Source organism: Onychostoma macrolepis, chromosome 07 (genome assembly GCF_012432095.1).
Source record: "Onychostoma macrolepis isolate SWU-2019 chromosome 07, ASM1243209v1, whole genome shotgun sequence".
NCBI classification, from domain to species: domain Eukaryota; kingdom Metazoa; phylum Chordata; class Actinopteri; order Cypriniformes; family Cyprinidae; genus Onychostoma; species Onychostoma macrolepis.
Window position 1 is genome coordinate 33386734 of NC_081161.1, and position 17283 is coordinate 33404016.

Sequence of the window (17283 nt, forward strand, 5' to 3'; positions counted from 1 at the left end):
CTTTTAATTTAGAAGAGACAAATTCTACTGGTGAAAGCAATATCATGGAAAGAGGACTCATATTTTATCTGGAAGCAATAGTTACAAGTTAATAACATCTTAATGATATATTTGTATTACAAACCTGAATCTTATTGTGATGTTTTTATCAGCTGTTTAAACTCTCATTCTGATGGCACCCATTCACTGCAAAGGATACATTATGTAACATATAATCCGCTGAATGTGAGCAGAGTTGAGCCCATGTGCAGTTTGTTGAAATAAAGAAATATATACAAAGCTAACATGACAATGACTTGACTAGAACATGAACCTGACCTTGACGAAGACTCACCATCAACCGGGTTACATAAAGGAACAATAGTATGAAGGTAAAATGAAGTCAAAAAGATTTGCATGCGCAGGGTAAGATTTGTGAAAGTGTACATAAGATAGCAAGCATAAATTAATTTTGCATGCGCAAGAAAAGATTTGTATAAGTGTAAATCGCGTTTCAAACGTAAGAAAAAAAGATTTGCTGCCTTTTACTGTTTTTTGTAAGTGTATATCATGTATTGTGAAACTGCAACTTCATCCTAAGGCAAAAAAAAATATGATCTGTATTCTTCTGACTTTCATTTTTCCAAGCTTACACTTTTGGCACTGTTGTTTCGCCCAAATACAGCCAAAAGTATTGCAAGCCTGTGCACATTTACACTTATACAAATCTTTTCTTGCGAATGCAAAATTAATTTAGGCTTGCTATCTTATGTACACTTTCACAAATCTTACCCTGCGCATGCAAATCTTTTTGACGTCATTTTACCTTCATACAATAGAAACAATAGAGTTATATATACACAAGGACTAATGACTAAACAAGACAAATCTAAATGTAGTCAAGACAAAGAAACAATGGCAAGACTGATAATATAAACCAATGAAAACCAATTAATCACTCTTGCAGTACTTTGATGTCATACACAGAACGGTTTGCGCGGTGCCGTTTCAAGTTGAACACACCTATGAACAGCGGAAGGGCATGAGATCACATGAAGGGCATAGGAATCACATGACATGACAGGAACTATGATTATAACAATACAGCACATCAAAATAAAAGACAAGAAAACACAAACAAAACTAAAAACAGACATGGCAGCTTCCAGGAAGGTGGTGGAGCGGAGATGGACAAGGAGGATGGAAGGAGGGCCAAGTTCATGAAGAAAAAGTGGGCCTGGATCAGTAGTGGTGGGCCTGGGCTATTGAGCAGTGGTGGAGACTATGGAGGATCATGTGGAGATGGTGGAGCCTGTAGAGATGGAAAACATCAAGGTGGAGCATGTGGAGGAGATGACCATCATGATGGAGCAGAAAACCATGGGAGATCGGGAGGCCATGAACAAGGAACAGAAACAAGGAAGGCCTTTTTTTCACATACTATAATTGGTGGATCCCATGCAGTACTACCAAGAACCCCCTGACACACTGTTTGAAGATCCACTGATGTAGTGCTGTGTTTTATGAAGGCACATATGGGTTTATTATTTTTCCATTTGGCTAATTACTTTGTTTATAAATTAGACATAAATTAAATATGACTTACGTCATAAAGGTTAACGTCATGTAACACTGAAGACGAACTGTCATTGACACCAATGAAACAAAATATGTAATACATAATACATTTCAGAGTAGACATAACGCAGACTGGAAAAGCTGACAGATATCTCGGTAGCACTTTATTTTACAGTACGTGTTCTTCTCTGGTACATACATGGTAAATATCTTGTACCTACAGGCAAATGAGTGGTAACACAAGGTACTTACTAACAAATAAGAAACACGGCTGTACTTAACAGTCGTACATGAATGGTAATTAGTTTGTACATACAGACAAGTGTGTGTAAGAATGGACACTTACGGGTAGTGCCTAATTAGATACTTTACTGTACTTACTAATATATACATGGTAAATATGTAGTACTTACGGACAAGTGGGTACAAACAGGCACGTCCTTACCGTATCCATATACAAGTTCAAGTTCAAGTTGAGCTTTATTGTCATTCTGCTACATGTGTGGACATATAGTGGAACGAAATGTCGTGTCTCGCAGGACCACGGTGCTACATACTAGTTAAACATAAGATACACATACAGCAATGCAAATATAGAAAATAAATAAATAAATAAATAAAAATAAATAATAAAATAATAAAATACGGTAACTAATAAGACACATTACTGTACATACTAATGGTATGTACATGGTCAATGTATAGCACCTATGTAAAAATGTGCTATTATGTGGTAACAAACAAGACAAATACTGTACTTGGTATACATGTGGTAAATATGTAGTACTAACAAACAAGTGTGTGTTAATGTTAAATTGCTCTCCACAACAGTGCTCAAAAAGTTTGAAGAATAGGTAATTCCTGTGTAATGTTTATGTAAAATGGTGCACTTTATTTTACAGTCCTATTTCCATACACTTACTATGTAAGTACTGGTGTATGTACCTATTAGTTAATGTACAGAATAAGTTATGCGGCACTCAAGTTGGGGGTATAAACATGGACCAAGGTACTTATTGAGTAATTGATGGCAGATGGTACATAGTAAGTATATGGAAATAGGACTGTAAAATAAAGCTACTGATATCTCTGTAACATCTAAAACCACACAACCAAAACAATGATACTCTGTCCATGCTTACACTAATGCAAAATCCTTTCATCGCCATTAGGGCAATTTGAACTATTAAAGTGCAATAGACTTCTTTAATATTTAAAAAAATTATATATCAAAGGTTTAGTTGAGACTAATTAAATTAGTTAAATGTGGGATTCTAAAAACTGATTTCAATGAAAAAGTGGGGGACAGTTTCTCTCAATTTCTCATTTCTCACAGCAATAAAATAAAAATATGTAAATAAATAAACTGTCGGTTTAACAGAGAGTGGATGCAATGAAAGTGAATGATAACTAAGGCTATCAAATACAATCTTTATGAATATATGTATGTTCTTCCATTACGAAAAATCCTAAACTACACAAAAGGACTTTTTTGGAGGTCGAGTCATACCACATTTGGACAGCAGTGGTAAGTAAAATGAAAAGTCATCTGAGGCAAATCCTCTTAAGTTTATAAAATAGCAAAATATGATGTGATATATTTATATGTGCAATACTGAATCAGATTTCATATTAATCTTTAATCTTTATTCCTTCCTTTTTATTCAAGATTGACTGTGTTCCAGTTCATCATAAAAAGACAGTTCCTAAACTGACATGCAATGTAAAAATATTGAGTTGGGTTCTTTGTTTTTGTCTTATGCAATAAGGCATGTGCGGGGACTGGTTCCACGAAACCTGAGGAGAATGGCTTCATTGAAGATGAGGTAAAGCATTTCCTTGAAAGAACTGCATTCAGATAATTTTTTTCTCTCTCTCTAAAATATTCTAACAATTGATCTGAAAGTATATGTAAGAAAATGTTCATAACTGCTCCTTTTAAAAGTTTTTATATATTTTATGAAATAATAAAATATGTCAAGGTTAGGGGTGTCGCGATATATCGGTATTGACGATAACCGTGATATTCAAATCATGAAATATCGACATCGTGTTAATTTTGGGTGCGACCATATACCGGTATTTGCGATAACCATGATATTTAAAATGAACAGGACACTTAAGATAACACAACACGCAAATAGCCTACTCCAGCGCCAGTACCTGGTTGAGCTCCCAGGTGACAGTATTGTGCCTTAACACTGACACCCGTCAAACAAGAAGAAGACGCAGCTCGCGGCCGCGCCAAAGAACTTATACTGACGCGCTACTCTGAGAAGAACCATGTTCAATATTATACAGACAGTAAGTTGTCATTATTTTGCTAGTCATGAAATGGGAAACGTTACATTAACCTGTGTTCATATATTTAAATAAAGGGGTGATTCTTTTAATAAGTAGGCCTACTGCGTTTTCTTTACTCGTCTAAAATTTGTATTTGTATTTGCAATCAAGTCATGGCCAATACATGTGCATAGCACTTGATTTCTTTGTTCAAATCTTCTTTACACGATTAAAACAAATCTAGAAAAACTGAGTGACCACATTGCTACATTAAACTCTGTAAAATGTTATTTTGGTCGCAGTGCCATGCACCTAATGCCTCATCTGCGGTCGTTCTAGACGCACATTAAAACTGAATTAGAAGCGCTTTAACTGCATGTCTTCATTGGCACAGGTGCAACTATAGGTTAAACAGATTAAAATACGGGTAACTTACACAAGTTAACAGGTTAAAGTATCAGTTTTGATGTTAATATTTATTCATCATACTGTTGAACTTGACAATATTTTCTCTCTTGTTATTTCATAGGGAGCTTCAAAGAAGACAGAGAACAGGTCAGCTGTGACCTGAAGAAAAAGTGAAAATGCATGTGCCCTGTGTTTATCAGTGTCCTTATGTTCATTGGGTAAAAAGAAAAACTAAATAAAGTAAAAATGTATTTGGCTGATTCCCCAAGGTTTCTATAGATATCGCGATATATCGATATCGTGAATTCTTTTGGCCACAATAACCGTGGTGTGAAAAATCTCATATCGTGACAGCCCTAGTCAAGGTACACATCTTTCCGTTTTGGCATAAACAACCCCAGTCGAACCCTAGTTCTAAGTGCTGTGGGAAGACATGCGGTAATAATACACACAACCACTAAAATCATGTCACTCAATCACCAACAGAGGTCATAATCATCACGGAATTGATCCCATTTCCACTGCAACATATCTACCGCATCTTTAATTTTCATGCTTTCTTTAGTCGCAAGTGAACCAGAAACTGTAAACAAAACCACACGCGTGCTTAATGTCATTCATTCATTGGTTCATCCATTCAACCGTGCCAGAGTTCGTTTGGAAGCGGACCGAGACCACCTCTTCAGCTGGGTCTCAGTACGGTTGTTTGGTCCGCACCCGAGTGCGATTTCTGTATTCACACCTACCCAAAAGATCCGCACCAAGGGGGGAAACGAACTGAGTTCGATTTAATCGAACCAAACAAGACAGGTGTGAATAAAAACGGCATATAAACTCTTCTAAACAGCTACAACGGGGTAAACCCCAAAAGTATTGAGACGTTTGGAGAACGTTGAACGTTTTTTAAATTTTGACTATAGAGCGGTGTTCTATGGGTAGCGTGGCCGAGCGGTCTAAGGCGCTGGATTAAGGCTCCAGTCTCTTCGGGGGCGTGGGTTCGAATCCCACCGCTGCCAAGACGTTTTTAATGTGTGACAATAGGTCAAAACAGTTAGGAGCACTGTGTATCTTTTCATAAACTATTTACAGCTCTCATGAAAAATACAGATGTCTACATGTCTACATGTTCCGTGGCAATGAACTGCAAAAATATTTGGAACCTAAAGTCAGTCTGTTTTATTTTATTTTCGTATTAATAAATAAATAAAATGAAACAGACTGACTTTATGGTTCCAATTATTTTTGCAGTTCATTGCCCCTTTAAACAAATGCAACAGACAAATATACACTAAAGTGTATACATACTTGGAGTGAGAAATTAACTTTTGTGTGAGGTTTGAGCGGTCTCTAGTGGCGTGTTTAACAAACGACAATAGTAAGTATAAACTTACTATTGTAATACCACTGACTGTATACTATATTAGTCTTTTATAACATATTTTCATTCGTTATATTTTTAATCTATATGTTGAATAAAACAAATGAGAATGGCCCAGTTGGATCTTTGTACAAACGCATTTTAGTCTCGTGGTTTTTGAACCTTCCGGTGTCCGTAGCGAGATACGGGTATTTTCAGCGTGTTGTGACCAAACCAGTGTTACGGAAGTTATAATGTGAATTCTCATCTATTTTACTTTAAATAATTCTATTTGACGGCTGCTGTGCAATCCTGCCTTAATGAAGCCGTGTGAATAAAGTGAAAAAATTTGCGCTGTCCAACAGTTTATTTTGTAAGTACCTGTCATGTGGTGTGGAAGCTATCGGTGTTTGGTTTTTTTGAGATAATAAGCAGTGGCTTTAAGAAAACTCTAAGAAGCTACATCTTTTTTTCGTATTCTTGCTCATCGTGCAGTGAGTTGAAGTATTCAGTGTATTTGTGTTAAGACGGCAGGCTTTTGTAGGTCTTTGTTTCGATGTTCATACACATTCTTAAAACAACTGTACTATGTTAGTTGCTCTTAGATCTCTAAAACACAACTTTTCTTTAAAGCTACACATTTAAACATTTCTCCTCCAAGGTTTTCTCAAAGAAAAGTTTAATCTTTCAAAAACCATTTTTATGTTTTGTTGTTGTTACATTTGGATATTTTCATTTTCATACAAACAGGCAATTTCAGAGTACATGCAATATGACTTTTATGTAATCTGCCACTATGAAACCTCCATTTCGTCGGCGAGCTGAACCATCACGCTTTCTGCTTAAGAGCACTGAGGAAGAGCCGACAGTGAATACCAGATCACTCTGCAAGGGATGGAATCGCAAAGATCTTCAGAACTGTTTGCAAGCTTTGAAACATCAGCAGAATTTTGAATCGGAATTAGATCTGACTGAGATTCAAAAGAAAGTTCCCCACCGTTCTCTCAAAGAGGTAAGCTCATCGACACCAAATTGTGGATGAACATGCACATGCCCATTGTAATGCAATTGTTATTACTGTTTGGTTTCAGATTGAAGACCTGATAATGACCCTGAAGTCACGAGTGCTACAGAAGGTGTATCTACAGGTTCAGAGTCAGAGGAGAGAGGAGCGCAAAGCTAAAGTTCCCATTGAATTGTGGGCAGAGCTGGTCCAGAAAATCTCTAGAACCCACGAGAAGACTATTTCTTCTGCATTTTCCCAGGTCTGTATGGGACATTTAAGAAATTACACCAGACACCACACCAAGAACTGTACAGGTGCTGGTCATATAATTAGAATATCATCAAAAAGTTGATTTATTTCACATTCCATTCAAAAAGTGAAACTTGTATATTATATTCATTCATTACACACAGACTGATATATTTCAAATGTTTATTTCTTTTAATTTTGATGATTAGAGCTTACAGCTCATGAAAGTCAAAAATCAGTATCTCAAAATATTAGAATATTACTTAAGACCAATACAAAGAAAGGATTTTTAGAAATCTTGGCCAACTGAAAAGTATGAAAATGAAAATTATGAGCATGTACAGCACTCAATACTTAGTTGGGGCTCCTTTTGCCTGAATTACTGCAGCAATGCGGCGTGGTATGGAGTCGATCAGTCTGTGGCACTGCTCAGGTGTTATGAGAGCCCAGGTTGCTCTGATAGTGGCCTTCAGCTCATCTGCATTGTTGGGTCTCTTATCTTCCTCTTGACAATACCCCATAGATTCACAGTAACACCATGGTCATTGAACCAGCTTTTGGTACCTTTGGCAGTGTGGGCAGGTGCCAAGTCCTGCTGGAAAATGAAATCAGCATCTCCATAAAGCTTATCAACAGAAGGAAGCATGAAGTGCTCTAAAATTTCCTGGTAGATGGCTGTGTTGACTGTGAACTTTAGAAAACACAGTGGACCAACACCAGCAGATGACATGGCAGCCCAAATCATCACTGACTGTGGAAACTTCACACTGGACTTCAAGCAACATGGATTCTGTGCCTCTCCACTCTTCCTTCAGACTCTGGGACCTTGATTTCCAAATGAAATGTAAAATTTACTTTCATCTGAAAAGAGGACTTTGGACCACTGAGCAACAGTCCAGTTCTTTTTCTCCACAGCCCAGTTAAGATGCTTCTGACGTTGTCTCTGGTTCAGAAGTGGCTTGGTAGCCCTTTTCCTGAAGACGTCTGAGCGTGGTGACTCTTGATGCACTGACTCCAGCTTCAGTTCTCTCCTTGTGAAGCTCTCACAAGTGTTTGAATCGGCTTTGCTTGACTGTATTCTCAAGCTTGCGGTCATCCCTGTTGCTTGTGCACCTTTTCCTACCCAAATTCTTCCTTCCAGTCAACTTTGCATTTAATATGCTTTGATACAGCACTCTGTAAACAGCCACACCTTTCAGTAAAGACCTTCTGTGACTTACTCTCTTTGTGGAGGGTGTCAATGTTCATCTTCTGGATCATTGCCAAGTCAGCAGTCTTCCCCATTATTGTGGTTTCAAAGAACAAGAGATACCCAGAATTTATGCTGTAGGGATGGTCATTTATTCAAACTCAAATGTAAATATTCTAATATTTTGAGATACTGATTTTTGACTTTCATGAGCTGTAAGCTCTAATCATCAAAATTAAAAGAAATGAACATTTGAAATATATCAGTCTGTGTGTAATGAATGAATATAATATACAAGTTTCACTTTTTGAACGGAATTAGTGAAATTAATCAACTTTTTGATGATATTCTAATTATATGACCAGCACCTGTATAGGTTCCCCTCAATAACTTAGTCTGACTGCACAAAAATTCAAACTACTTATGAGCAGTGTTGGGCAGTAACTAGTTATTTAGTTACTGTAATAATATTACTTTTTGCAGTAACTAGTAGTGTAACTAATTACTAATATGATTTCAGTAATATTACAGTTACTTTCCATAAAATAGCTTAGTTACTTTTGATGCCTCAACCCCGCTGATTTAAAATCTAACAATCAAATAATTCCTTGATTTATTTTTATAATTTTCATGACTCGCACATGCATGTGATGTCCCCAGTGCAGCAAGCAAGCTTGGAATATGGAAAAAGCTTGCATTCAGCAGATAGAAATATTGCATTATATTGATTTTGTCAGGAAAAAAGATGTGTTGTGTAAGTTGTGGCTTTACTTTACTTTCTGGCATTACATCCCTCTGATCAGCATGTGGTACATTATATTAATAGAATTAAAAATATTCAACAAACTCAATGTGATTTGATAAAATGCATAACGAAATTTAATCGCATATGGGTAACGGAGAAATTACTTCAAGCTACACATGACAGTTAATGAGATGAATACAACACTTCTACTTGAATGCCACTATCAATCACTATTGAGTGTTTGTAATAACTTCTGACTGCGATCCAACGTGGATTTTGGTCAAATGATGAGGCAGAAATATGTTGTTAGTAACATTCTAGAAGAATTTTATCTGGAAGATACACAGTTACAACTGCTGTGGGGCGTGAAGAAAAAGTAATGTAACTAGTAGTGTAACTAATTACTGTTGCCAGAAAGTAATAAGTAAAGTAACAATATTAGTTTTGAAAGGAGTAACTAGTAATGAGTAATATATTACATTATTTGAGTAACTAGCCCAACACTGCTTATGAGTTTGACTGAAGCTGCTAAAACAGTCACTACATGGAAGTGGAAAAATTGTGATGGATAATCTTTGTGTTTGACAATCAGGTTATATTTATTTACTTATGGTGCAAGAGCATCAATGTAAAGTGTCAGTTCAGAAGTATGTAATTTCAGCAACTGATTCTGTCATTCTCTTATGATGCTTATATATGACTTTTATTTATAGCACACCTAGAGAGCAAAGAGCAAAGTACATAACACTTGTCAGTCACTTACAGTGTTTGTCTTATTTTATTGCCTTTATCATCTTAATGACTCTAATAACAGATAAAATTTCTGTTTTTACTTTGTCATCAGATGCTTGTGATTGCTGCTGTTGAGCCCTGTGGCCTGATGCACTCTGAACCTCCACACCCCATCATCCAATCACCCGCTTCCTCCAGTCTTCACCATGTCCAGCCCCCTAAAACGCCCTCTCGGCCTTCTGCTTCCTCTGCTGCATCTCTTATTCAGCCTGACTCTAGTTGTAATGCTGTTGACCTTCTTAGCCAGTTGGATAATGCATCCAGCATTTCACCTCTAGTGTCTAAAACACCTGAAACGCCCACACCAAGGTCCTCACAGATGACAAGAAGCCCAAGCCAACTGCAGTCAGAAGCAGAACCAACAGTGTCCAGTCCTGTTTCCACTGGTCCAGTGTCACTGTCAGTTTCCCCAAATATGCACAATCAAGTTCAGTCGGAACTGTTAGATCATGATTACCCATGCAAACCAATAGCGCTGAAGTGTGTTGTGAATTTTGACAAGATTTATCAATATTTAAGTGACATTGACTCTAAAACCTGCAATTCAGCTCTTACTTCAATGGGTGAGTATTGTTAAATTATACATTTGCATATAATATTCTATTAAATACTTGAAGAAATTACACTCTTCATGAGTATTTTACACATTGTTCCAGGATTGTGTAAGTTCGATCAACTTAAACGCATAGTTCACCCAAAAATCATCCATTTTGTCATATGATGTTCTTTATTCTGTGGAACACAAAGATATTTTGTCTTTTTTTTTTTTTTTTTTTTTTTGTCAATGTGGATCAGTGTTGTTTTGGACCCCTCTGACTTTCACTTTATCTTCATATTTTACTGTATAAGTCATTCATATAGGAATGACATGAGAGTGAGTAAATGACAGAATTTTCATTTTGGGTGAACTAGTATCCCTTTTTAGATATGTGAACAGCACTCTACTTTTTTTCTCATGTTTTCCACATTCCATCCTCAGAGAGCGCAGTGCTGTTGGATATGCTGATGTGTTTGCCTGAAGAGCTCCCCTCACTGGACTGCAAGGAACTTCAACATCATTTTCTCCAGATATACTCACAGCTCACCCAACCTGCAAAAATGCCAGCTTCCTCTTCAAGCACTGACAGGGACGTCCAACAGGCTGATGTAGCTGATTCTACTGCATTAACACAGAAACTCAGGACTACTGTGGGATCCACTAAAGAGCCCTCCAGTGAGTCATCTTTCACAGAACCAGCAAAGGACAAAAAAGACTGGGCTACAGCTGGCACTTGTCCTCTCAATCCTTTGTTAGTTCCAGTAGCTTTACTGAAAAGATCGTCCCTGGATTCTGAGAAATGATATGCTTAGCCAGTCTCAGTTTAATTCTGAAGAGGTTCAGCCAAGTTCTGTGTTTCACTTTGCTACAGGTGTAGATGTTGTTTCTTTCTTTTGATTTAAAGTTTAATCTCCACAAAGCTGCCTCTAAAACAATGGCAAGTCAAATCATAAAAAGATTGTAAAAAGAATAAATATTTAAAAAACTAGAGAGAACTCAATTGTTTTTTTTTTTTTAAACCGAACTGCATTTTAGTTCAAAATTAAGTTTAGTCTGATTAACAAGTTTTGAAAGTAGGGCTTGGTTGCCAATTGACCAAAAACGTGGAACATTCCTGGTTTTGGTTTAGCAAATATTTCCTTTTAGCATAGTAATACATTAAGAACCAGATGGTAATATTGATTTTTTTTTTTTGGGATTGGAATATTTAATGTTTTCCTTTTTTAATATTTTTTTTTTTTATTAGGTTAGTTTGAGAAATCAGAATTCCTCTGATACTTTTTTTGTCATGAGGGCCTTGCCAGGGATGATGCATGCCAAGTTTTGTGCAAATCAAACCAGCAGCTTAGGAGGAGTTAGAAAATTTAGTTTTTCCAGAAAATTCAAGATGGCGGAAAAATGTCCTGAAGTAAATAAAATTGGATGTACAGTTTCTTGCAGATTCCTGTAGACTAGAGGATTCTAGGAATCAAGGATTCAGAGGCCCTTACAGATCCAGAGTTAGGAACCAAAATTCAAATGTACTTATAGCGTCACCTAATATCCGGTGGTTGTGTAAAGTGGTACCGGAGTAGAATTAGAATGCCTTTTTTGTCATCTTGAGTGGGGGTGGATTTAGAGCCTTCCCACCAAGATCTGTAAGAATTATGGTCTTTGGTACTTTTTTTTAATGCAGAAAAAGAATTGTAAACAAAACCGTATGCAAACAAGGGTTTACCTCTAATAAAGTGACATTTATGGTGAGTAACACTACCCAAGTTTGAGACCCATGAGTCTCATTGCACCACAGAGGTCTAGGTACAAGTGATGCTACCATTTGAGGAGCAGCTGATTATCGGTTTCTTTTTCCTGATTATCTGTTCGATGTGCGTCTTCCCACCCAACATGACCTATACAACTCACCGTCCCTCACGTTGTTTGGCATGCTGCTGATAAGATATCTGAGATAAACAGATTTTATTTTACTGCATCTATCTGTTCCTTCTTTTGAAATGACTAGCCATCTTTAAAATGTTGTGGATAATATTCAGTATTTCCAAAGTGATTTAAACTCTTCTTTAACAGTTAAAACACGCTCACTGTTATATTTTGGAAGAACTTAATAATGTAACAATGAAATCTGAAGAGGTAGTAGAATATACAGTAAGGAAGTCCCATTACCTGTGCTTCTGTTGTGTGCCTGAGTAGGAAAACATTTAAAAAGTACTGAAAATAACCAATCAAGAGGCATGAAAGTAATTGGGAATGCTGTTTTGTGACGATACTCTGTCCCTCTCTGTGAGCTCATGTTTGATGTTTTCTTATATTGCAATACGCAATAGCTCAAGAATATAATTTTTTTGTTCATGTAGTTTATTGCATTTACAGAGGAAAAAAGGCAACTAAAACAAACAACTGAGATTATAATTTATTATAACATAAGCAAGTGTCAATTTACAGTGTGTGGAGTATAAAGCTAATAAATAATTTGTGGATAATATATAATAATTTACAAACAAGTTTGTGTTAATGCAATGTCATTATGAATAAAAAAATACTAAGAAATGATACCTTAAAATGAAACCTATAAAAAATAACTATTTTTATAACACTGATTATGTTAATATATCTGAAGATAAGCAGGGCGTTTCTGAAGCTTTACTTCTCGTCATCATGTGATCAAATGCAATATGGTCTGATGATGTTTGTCACACATCTGAGGTACAGAAAATATGCACAGTTGTGCAACTGCTAAATCGTATGATTTAAATACAGTGCTCTTGCAACTGATTGAGTTTTGATAGATCAAGACTGCATATTTTTAAACCAAGCAACAGATACATTCAGTGTGTCATACAAAGTCGTAATGCTTGTCTTTCCAAACACTAAGAATGTTAAATATCAAAAGATGTCCGGATCCGAGGTCTGTCCATTCTCATCTGTCAAGAGCAAAACAAGGAATGAGGAATTCTGGAAAAACCATCACTGTGCAGTTATAATGCTTGTATTCCATTGAATTCAATAAAAACAAATCATTGGTTAGGTGAGTTCCTTCTATGGAAATGTGTAATTGTTTATAGGTCAGAAATTAAAATGTGTCTTATCTTTATTAACCAGGTAAGATAGTTCATTAAGAAACATAATTATAGTGGAACCCTGTTGCTGGGTGTAGTAGCTTATAGGTTTGTTTATTTTGACTATTTGTAAGAACAACACACTGTATGTAGCTAAGTGTACATCAGCGTATCCTCTCAGTACTCACAGACTGATCCCTCTGAAGGTAACGGAGATGAATATCAGGTTCAGGTGAAAAATTCTGTGTATAAGAGAAATCTGGTTTATACTTTCCGAAACTGTCCCGCGTATGTATGCCTCCTGGTGAGTATATTGGATTCTCATATCTGTCAACTGGAAATACAAAAAAAAAAAAAAAAAGACTACAATGATCTTATTGCACTAAACATCAAAATAAAAATATATACATTTGTTGCAGCTTAATCAAGTTGCAGTCTTAATTAAACTCGCCTAGAAACTCCTGAATATGCACTATGCATCTTTACTTGTGAAATGAACAGCGTTTCACACACAGGCTGTCTGTTCAAAATATATTTTCTTGGCCTCTAAGCATAGTTTGTATTACATCTGAACAGGTTCACAAAATAATCCAGGATGAAATGTGCAAAACAAAATGTTTAGATCATGATGATATGATGAGGGACTTTAGGAAAGTGTGGCAGAAAATTGGTATTTTAAAGTCATGCTACACACAGGAACATCTTGATGTTCAGCTTTCCTTTCCTTTTTTTGTAATTTAACTTTCTTTGTTTAGTTTTTGTTTGTTATTTTGCCATTTTGGAATAATATACTGCATCCAATTATTAATTGCTTACCTCTTTATTCAGGTTAATTCCAAGTTTTTATCAAACTAATTTACTGAGATAACAGTATTAATAATATTTTGAAATTGTGCACAAAAGAAATAACCATTTGGTGAATGGTTCAAATATTCAGGTGCACCCTGCAGGTAATAATTGCTGAATAATGCAGTTTTTTTTTTTTTTTTTGGTACCTGTGTTTGAGATTTTCTTTTGTGGTGGCCATTCAAAGTCATCCTCTAACCATTCTTTCACTAGCTCTTGCTTGATGTCCTTATTCCTGTGAGACAGCAATAAAGTTATGGACAGGAAGGCATAAAAACACATTTATTCACGAAAAACACCTTTTTCCAATAGTTCGCATTGATATAGTCATGTAAATAAGAGATTTTTCACAGGTTTGTAGGAGGGCTGTTTTGAATCATGCAGGATGGATTATAGCCTTTATATATCACTGGTATAGCTAAATAAATAGTATTAGAAATGTATCGCAAACTGCTTTTCTGGTCTTGAGAGCAGCTAGTTGATTGTTATTTCAGAGTATTGGCTAAACAAATCTCCTGTTAGGTTTGTCTGCAAATCCATCAGAACATGATGGCCTTGTGTTCACAGGGCCTGAACAGCTTGGAAACATGAATTTTTACAATTTCACATGAAGTTTGTCAGGACATTCTGCAGGCCATCTGTCCGCTAACTGATGATCAACAGATGCCACAGGACAACGAACCAAAGCACAGGAGTAAATTATTCTGCAGAAGAAAATATGCCTTCTGGAGTGGCCCAATCAAAGTCCTGACTGCAACATGACTGAAATGCCTTGGCATGACCGCAGACTTCCCATTAACATTTTTGAATTGAAGCAGTTTGATAAAGTGCATGAAGTTACTTACCTCTTCACCGTTCGTTTGTTTATAACGAGATAAGCTGTCAGGAATGCTACAGTTAATACTGCTATGGCTGCCACCGTTCCCAATCCAGCAAAAAATCCAACTTTGTGCACCTGGAAAGTGCAATGCTCTCCCAAGTACCAGACGTCATCAGCATAGCGGCAACTAGAGTAAAAATGCATTGTAAGTCTTTTTACATTTTCAGAGAAACATCTGCATATTTTTGTGCAACTTTTGCTTTTGTTTCAATTATTCCAGTTCTTTGGAAGTGAAAAGTTTCATCCAGTCAGAACGATTCTAATTTTGGTATTGCTTACACAGAGATATAAGCATACATATGCACACATTCATACGTCTATATTCAAACTAACTGTTTAGCAGATGGTTTTATTTAAACTAACGGTACACTAATGATTGGGGCAGACCTAAAATCTTTCAGTTTCCAGCCCAGATCTTTAACCACCACACCCCCGTAAAGAAAGTCTAAAAAATATAAAAGTACATACTAGCAGGATGGGCCCTCCTCAGAAACTTCACAGGTGCCGTCATTCTCACAAATGATCCGTTTACTATGAGCCGTATTGCATGGAGTCACACATGTCACTGTGCCTTCCAACATAGCTGTTTCAAAATATTTTTTGAACTCATCAGGAAACCTTTCCGTAGCCTTGACACACACATCATTGACTGTGGAAATAAAAAATGTAACAGTCACAATAGATAAATTAAAATAAAATGAATTAAAAAAAATATTGATACACTTAAACAAAATCCCTTGATTTTAATAAAAATCTTATGTTAATTTGGCCTTGTGATTGGGACCATTCAGCTGTTGAAACTTCTCTAAGGTTCCCCTATATTTTTCAACATCCATTATTTCTTCTCTTTTAACACAACGACCTATCATTAAAGATTAAAAGCAATCCCACAACACCATGTGGCCAACACTGTAATTTGATGTAAATATGGTGTTTTTAAGGTGTGGCCGGCATTAAATTCTCCCTTCACAAATTGTTTTGCATTTTAGCTGAGAAGCCATATTTTGGTCTCACTGCACAACAGCAAAACTTTCCTGCATTTTGTATATACTACAAACATCCTTTCTTACGAATCTATTTCAAGCAATAGTCTCTTCTGTGATACCCTCCAAAACAGGCCAATAACCTTTGCAACTTTTTTTAGCTTCTTAAAAATGATTGTTAGTCTCTGTAGCTCCCCTTAGAACTATAGTTGAAAACATACGCAGTATGTTTAAATATACATTCAACATCTATTCTTACGCATTAAAACTCATTTCAGTTATTTCAGTAGTTCACTCAATACTTAAAAAGTAAGAACATATTTGGAGTGGAGTATATAATTCAATAAAATAATTAATATTATATAGAATAACTCACTATTCTTCTTGCTACGAGCATAATAAGTTAACTGAAAACTCACCACTGAACTCAGTCTCTGTAGCAGTGGCACCGCTAACACGAAATTCTGTGTCTACAATTGAAAAAATTAATTAACAAACATGGATTAATAATGCATCCAATAACCATTTAGATCACAGGAAGAATGCATATGATGACCAACCTTGATTGCTTTTTAAGGCTTCAAGAACAACTTTCACGTCCGTGACCAGATTTTCATAAGTACTGTTGATTTTAATGTTATTTTCAATTCCAAGAAGGACATCATGCGCAACATTCAGTTTAGGGCCACTTCAAAAAAAAAAAAAAAAAAAAAAGGAAAAGAAAAAGAAAAGGAAAGGAAAGACAAAAATATCAAAAGTTTATAAATATTTTTAAATTGGTGTGTTTTTTGTTTTAAAACTGTAAATTTAGGATATCTTGAATTGTCGTTATAATACAAGGTTTTGCTTGATTTGTTATACATCCTTGGTTTATTGCATTTTGTAGTGTTACCTCTTAGTTTCCTTCAAGGCCACGCTCCTTTTTCTTCTTTGACTACGCGAGTCATCAGCACTTTGACATGAAACAAGACTGCATTAATTATAATGGCATAAATATAATTGCAAAATAGCTTGTGCTATCGAAGTAGATGAATTACCTTAGAATTATGTTGGCCACACGCAAAAAATTTTGTATTTTGTTTTCATACATGGGTACCACCTATAATTGAATAAAATATATCTGTAATATTTCAAGCCAAAAAACTATGACCTCCACTGACCAAAATATTGTTTTTGAAGGTCTTTTGAAGGACACTTAAGTCTTAACAATATTGCATTGGTAACCGCTTATCAAACAAAGAGGTATCTTAAAACAAATGATTAAAAACTAGAGATTTTTTTCAGAACTAATGTAATTAACTTCACTTAAATTACTGTATTTTTAATCAACTGGTCATTTTAGTAAATGTATGCCAATGTGATATTTTTTACCTGCCAAAGTTTTTGGACAATAATAT

At 35.8% G+C, this 17283-nt stretch overlaps 2 protein-coding genes and 1 non-coding gene across 5 annotated transcripts; 2 read left to right on the forward strand and 1 right to left on the reverse strand.

Moving 5' to 3' along the window:
* The first annotated feature begins 5182 nt into the window (after positions 1-5182).
* Positions 5183-5264, forward strand: trnal-aag (transfer RNA leucine (anticodon AAG)). The gene has a single exon. It is a non-coding gene; the product is annotated as a tRNA-Leu (tRNA).
* Positions 5265-5807: 543 nt separating this feature from the next.
* On the forward strand, positions 5808-11112 carry snapc2 (small nuclear RNA activating complex, polypeptide 2). Of its 3 annotated transcripts, none has more exons than XM_058783686.1 (5): positions 5808-5978; positions 6356-6617; positions 6697-6870; positions 9639-10149; positions 10566-11112. In XM_058783686.1, the coding sequence occupies exons 2-5, from the start codon at positions 6402-6404 to the stop codon at positions 10925-10927; spliced, it is 1263 nt and encodes a 420-aa protein (XP_058639669.1). In that variant the 5' UTR covers positions 5808-5978; positions 6356-6401; the 3' UTR covers positions 10928-11112. The 3 variants fall into 3 exon arrangements, with proteins under 3 accessions (XP_058639669.1, XP_058639670.1, XP_058639671.1); XM_058783687.1 differs by having other exon boundaries at positions 5970-6099; XM_058783688.1 differs by lacking the exon at positions 5808-5978 and adding an exon at positions 6128-6145.
* A 144-nt stretch (positions 11113-11256) lies between these two features.
* Positions 11257-17008, reverse strand: muc3a (mucin 3A, cell surface associated). Its single transcript, XM_058783689.1, has 9 exons — positions 16924-17008; positions 16779-16838; positions 16447-16574; positions 16306-16356; positions 15372-15552; positions 14869-15030; positions 14173-14258; positions 13366-13511; positions 11257-13042 (listed from the first exon to the last, which is right to left on the reverse strand). The coding sequence occupies exons 1-9, from the start codon at positions 16974-16976 to the stop codon at positions 12998-13000; spliced, it is 912 nt and encodes a 303-aa protein (XP_058639672.1). The 5' UTR covers positions 16977-17008; the 3' UTR covers positions 11257-12997.
* Between the last annotated feature and the right edge of the window lie 275 nt (positions 17009-17283).